The sequence below is a fragment of the Trichoplax adhaerens genome, genomic scaffold, assembly GCF_000150275.1.
Source record: "Trichoplax adhaerens TRIADscaffold_11 genomic scaffold, whole genome shotgun sequence".
Classification (NCBI taxonomy): domain Eukaryota; kingdom Metazoa; phylum Placozoa; class Uniplacotomia; order Trichoplacea; family Trichoplacidae; genus Trichoplax; species Trichoplax adhaerens.
Genome location: NW_002060953.1, coordinates 214,093 through 220,092, shown reverse-complemented (window position 1 = coordinate 220,092; position 6,000 = coordinate 214,093). Strand labels below are relative to the sequence as shown.

The window sequence follows — 6,000 nt, the reverse complement described above, 5'->3', positions numbered from 1 at the left end:
TTACTATCTGACACATTAGTTCAACATCATAACTACTAGCACTGGAAGAAATTTAAATATTACTTGTCTTTGCAAGCAATGTATCTGAAGATGCACTATAAGAATACATGTATATCCTAGCATCAGTGGACCGGAGTGCTGTAAACAATCTGAGACTAATCTTGAATCTATTTTAGTAAAGTTCATGCAAACTATATTTCGGTAGCACCAATGAAAAGTATAGTAAAATTGAACGTAGTGTCGTGAATGGGTTGAAATAAAGCAATTTGAGGTTGGGATCAGGTTTATTGGAAATTGTTTAAATTGTGTAAATGTTCAATTAAGATCAGAAGGTTTACTCGTCCAGTTGTTGAAAATAATACTGACCACTGATGGATCAAGTATACTTTGATCAATTCGATTGTAGAATACGAATTAATCCATCGACTTTATGAACAGACTTGTTGTGCTTGTACAATACACTATGCAGTGTTCGCTCCATGCGATATAGAATTAATTCATTCATCGAGTAAATCGAACATTAAAAACTTACTAGATACTTACTGATAATTGCTTTCAAATAGAGTTGAAGAAAATCGATGCACCAAATTGTGTTTCAATTCTTTCCGTATTGACGGTCGGCAATGGGAAGAGTAATGTTGATGACAGAATATTGGTTGACGTTACTGCGGCGTACGGTACTAAACAATGATCACAATGTATCGATTGTGTTATCTAAAATGTTCAACTATCTTCTGCTTTGAGACGATCGAATTTATTCGATTCTGTTCTGTTTACTCTATGTATTTCATGAAATAATAACACTACTGTAGTCCCTACCGAGCTACGAAGCGATCATACAGTAAGGAACGGAACAGCGATAGTCAAAGTTATAATTTCTCGGCTACGATATCATAGACATACCAAGTTACAGTACTGTACTAGAGGCGTGTTGGTGTAAAAGCAGGTGTAAAAAATTTTTCAAATTTGAAAAAATTAACGATCATCCTAACGCATTCTGATTGGTGGATTATGTTGCTATCTTATCCAACGAGAATTGATCATGTGATTACATTGACAGACATCACAGTCAACAGTGAGTGTACAGTACAGGACCATGTTTAAGGTACAGTATTGTATTGCAGGAGTACTCTACGCTACTGGACTGTATTGTGACTCACATACCATACTGTACCGTACACTGAGTATTGACGATTGAGTAACAGTACTGCACAGTCCTGTACAGTGTACAGTGTACAATACTTAGAGGCATACTGTAGCGCTACTGTACTGTACACTGTACAGTACAATATTCCAATCATGAAATCTCTTGTGATAGATAGCTTTCTCATCAATCATTATGCAGTACTGTACAGTGTGCAGTATAGTACAGTATAGTGTAAAGTTCTGAAAAGAGAAGTCACAGTAACCATCACTGGCGATGCCTAGTAAGACAGCTAATTAGATCGTGAAATTCGAAAGTAATAATTTGGTGAGCTTTTTTAGCTTTTCAGGTGAGGAAAGAATTGATTTACTATAAAATAAAATATGAGACAACCATGACTTTTGTAGAATAGGTTGTAAGTGTGCTAGGTTCTGTACATGCTGTCATTTTGGCACTGCAATAGTTTAGTACTGTGTATTACTTAGCGTTATTCAAAGTACGCGCTCAGGCTAGCTCAGACAGACATCGAAACACTCAGGCAACGATTCATTTGGCAACATTTCCAACTACAGCGGTAAATGACAGCGATAAATTAGATAATACGTTATAATTTAAATATATATGGCATTCCGCAGTTGTAATAACGGCAATAACTTATAACTTATTGTGTACCTTAAAGGAGAAAATTGAACGCTTTTACAAGTTCCTGGTCCTACTGATCTCTCCTTCGGAATCGATCAATTGACTACTATTGTTTAATACTACACTATGCAATATAACTGTACAATACATGCTGTAGCGTAAATTTGACACAGTACTCCGAAAATTTAAAATTTGAAATTCAATTTGAAGAAAGAACTAATTAATAAAATAGAATCATAATTTGCAAAGCCTACTGTAATAAAATGAACTCAGTATCTTCAGATAACATTGAACTTATACAATCTCAATGTTTTGAAACTGACTAGAGACATTGCTAGCAGATATAATTAAAAAATTGGTGTCTAGTAGTTGTACTTTTGTATATAGTATTACGGCCGTTTTTATTGTTGGAATAATACTTAATATTATGCACTTATTCATCGGCTCTTAGGAGTGGCCTTTGCTGTGGTGAATAATGAGTACGTTAGATACATTTACTTTAGGATATGAAAGAGACAGTTCGTTAATTTCCAGGAGTCCACCAGAACCATTCGGGGTAGTGTGATGGTGACGTGTTTGTACTCATTGTGCAGAACAACGTATTAGTGCAATATCGTTGCCACCTTGCAAAGTCGTGCACTGTTGGGAAATTCTCACGTTAACAAATTTACACGTAATGTGACATATACAATTTATAAATGGAAAATATTGAATCGAAACTGTTTCCATTAGAAACTACATGTACTCGTATATTGTAATACATAATTTACGAAAAGAAGACAAAGGACTGGAGGGCTATATAGTTTATTCCTATATCGCAAACGGGAATTCAGGTCGAATCGTTGCTGTTCGACGGCAATACACATCTACGCGTATGGTCCTGATGATTTAGGAACTTCTATAGTCAAATCAACTGTTACTTGAAGCCCCAATAAGAAAAGGAGCAACTACTGTACAGTACACGTGAATTTGTAAAATCACATAGAGTTTACATAAATGACCTCGTTTGGCAGTCTTAGTAATTGAATTCCTTAAAGCGGATACTTTACTCTTGATGCACTCTAAGTATTACTTAATAGAGGTTGCATATTCATCATTTTGCTTTTCTTAATACTGTATTCATCATCATGCCACGCTTATATAGATCCCCGGCACATAACTCCGAGGCGATTGATGATTTCGCAAATTCTTTAGAGGCAACGTTCTAATCATTGGTGTTGATCGGATCAATGCAAGCGAGTCAATTAGCTGAATACGACGATATTGCGATCAGCCTGGTTATTGACCCTCTGCTTGGGTTTAAAACGCATAAGATGAACCCCAAGTTTCGCTGGGTTACCTGCAATAGAGAAGAGCTGCGAAGTATCGTCGAAGAGTACATATCTTCAGGCAATTTGGATGAAGCGTGTAATGGCATTTTATCTACGAAGTGGGCATGCCATTATTTGATGAATAAGGACCCGCTTCAAAAGCAACTTTTCAAAGAGCATGTAAGGAATACTGATTTGAATATTATTTAAAAAAATACTCTTTCAGTCTTTTGCTTGATTTGATTTAAAATAATAATTGCACTGTTGTGAAGCTTTTAGGTAATAGGTATATTTCACTATCCGCTTTCAGTAGATTATGCAATGTTATCAACTGTCAATTTTATATATTAAATTTACGAAAGTTTTGCATAGTGTAAATTATCATCATTTTAGTTGTAGATTTGGTACAAAAGTTAATAAATTTGCTGAATATGAGGTGATGATACAGTTCTATTTTGCAGTTATTGCTTAGTACTCAAGCTAAATGAAGACTAACATATAGCAGTAGCTTTGCATGATTAACTTCAGTAGTTAAGACTTGAGCGGGATCAATTTGCAGATTAATTTGTGCCTAAGTAGTGTTTGCTGTAAAGTTACTGCGTGCCTTGGTTCTTAATATCATATTCTGTCTAACTATAGCTATGCCGTTATCTACGAGTTTTTTCGCCAAATAGTGGCTTCAGCATTTTGCCAGTCAGGCGATACTCTGCAGAAAAGTTAGAAGCAAAGATAAGCGTAACAACGGAATGGTATGATATTGCATTAGCACGCTTCTGTTATAATTAAATATACTGCAAAGTGAAGTTTAAATGATACCTCGTTGCTAAGGCATTTACTTCATACCTTACGTTACTGGTATGATGGCTTGACTAAGACATCTCGTAAAGCTACTATAGCTTGTACAGTGAAAGATAGCAGATGTATTATTAAATTTCGTTCATCGCTTGCTAAGAAGTTAATGCTTAGATTTGGTTTAAATAAATAATATTCTTGTTGTACTGTAGGCTGAAATCGAGCAAAATACATGATCTATGTGGTTGTATTGCTGAAATGACAGAAGATGAAGAGAAGCGTCTCCTTCTGCCCGGGGAGAATGATTTTAGTATCATGTTTTCTACCAGAAAGAAGTGTTCGCAGTTGTGGCTTGGGCCTGCGGCCTACATCAATCACGGTTAGTTTTAATAGTAGCTAATGTAAAACGATGGGCTTATCAACTATTTCTTTGCTGTTGCTATTTATCGCAAGTTAGTATTTACTCGAAGTTAAGTTGTAAAATGGACGTTTGGCTACTGATAGAAATTAACATTTAATTTAAATAAGATGTTTATAACCATTACTTTGTTCTTTTTCGGGTACCAGACTGTCGACCATCTTGTAAGGTAATATTGTAAATGACGTACCCCGCTGAATTAATCATGAAATAAGAGCCTTAATTTTATATCTATCTATTTTTGGATTGATTGTATACAGTTTATCTCCACCGGTAGAAATACAGCTTGTGTAAAAGTTCTTCGCGATTTAAAGGCCGGTGATGAAGTTACTTGTTATTACGGTGACAATTTTTTTGGTGATAACAATAAGGATTGCAAGTGCGAGACATGTGAAAGGTATATTGCTACTGCTATTCATATCTCTTAGCGCAAACTTAGCCTTATATCGGATTACGTGGATGTATTGGAATATACGTATGTTCAGTAGTTAAACTAGTGAACACTATTACTTTCATTTTTATTTGTTTATTGTACTACTACTTGATACTGTAAGCGGTGAGAAATCTTAATTTGACATTGCGTAATGAGAAGTCTGCTAAATTTATGTACCTCATAAAAGTATCACAGACTGAGAGGGGTATGCATTGTTGTTGTAAGCTATATTAGTATACGGCATAAACAGCTCACTGAATTCTATATCAATTTATAGGAGACGTAGAGAGCAAGCAAATGGGTCTCTAAAGCGAATTAACTATTCACTCCGAGAAACAGATAATCGATTAAAATTTAGGAGGCTTCATTCGGCAGACTCATTGTCATCAAGCCAGTGTAGCGATTCGTCAACGGGTGCTTGTGAAAAGCTTCAACTAGATTCCAATTCTGAAGCGCTAAAGGAAATACCAAATATTTGAGAATAAAAAATGAGTGGTTAATGCAATAGCATTGCTATAATGCATAATTTTGCTGATATCTCTTCCAAGTCAGCACGAAATCAGTATGTTACATATCAAAGTTCCGGTGACGCTATACACGTTTTATGCCGTGTTGCTTTCTAATTTTTAATTTTACTTTATACCACTAGTTCTGTTGCTGCAACATTCCAATGGTATTGAGTAATAAATGTTCTAACCGCAGTTTTGTAGCTTAGTTTGTCCTATACCTTGGATATATAGATGATTAGTATTTATGAAATCTATTCATTATGAGCAGGTAGACTGTGAGTTCTCGGCTATGTAGTATTCAGATGCTTATTTAGCATTTTTAAATTACTTCTATCTTTATTGTGTATGGCTAAGTCCATAAATTTTATCGTCAAATATGATAGTATTACTGTACCTTTAGACAACATACATCTTACTCGAAACGATAGCGTATTATATTGACCAGAAATTTATTGAAGTATGCTATCAGGTATTCTATCAAGTTTAAATGCATTTACTTGTCTGTATTGTAGTATGCACATACTGTATTAAAACGTAATGAGTTTGAGCGATGACGTACGCTGTTTTGTTGCAGTGTATCAAGAGCATTTTAAGCGCTCACATCGGAATCAACTTAGAAATAATAGAGCTTTCAGTTCTTCTATATAAAAATTATAATTTAAATTAACATGCTCGTAGACTTTTGTGCGCTCTTTCCATTCTTCAGATTTTTTTGTTCTTTCCTTGATGTAACCTCATTCTTTGTATATATA

General features: G+C 34.9%; 1 protein-coding gene across 1 annotated transcript; it reads left to right on the top strand.

The window, feature by feature from the left end:
- Positions 1 to 3,015: 3,015 nt before the first annotated feature.
- On the top strand, positions 3,016 to 4,734 carry TRIADDRAFT_29474 (uncharacterized protein; the record flags this gene model as incomplete). Its single annotated transcript, XM_002115537.1, has 5 exons — positions 3,016 to 3,276; positions 3,736 to 3,845; positions 4,101 to 4,267; positions 4,456 to 4,475; positions 4,567 to 4,734. The coding sequence occupies 5 exons, from the start codon at positions 3,016 to 3,018 to the stop codon at positions 4,732 to 4,734; spliced, it is 726 nt and encodes a 241-aa protein (XP_002115573.1).
- Between the last annotated feature and the right edge of the window lie 1,266 nt (positions 4,735 to 6,000).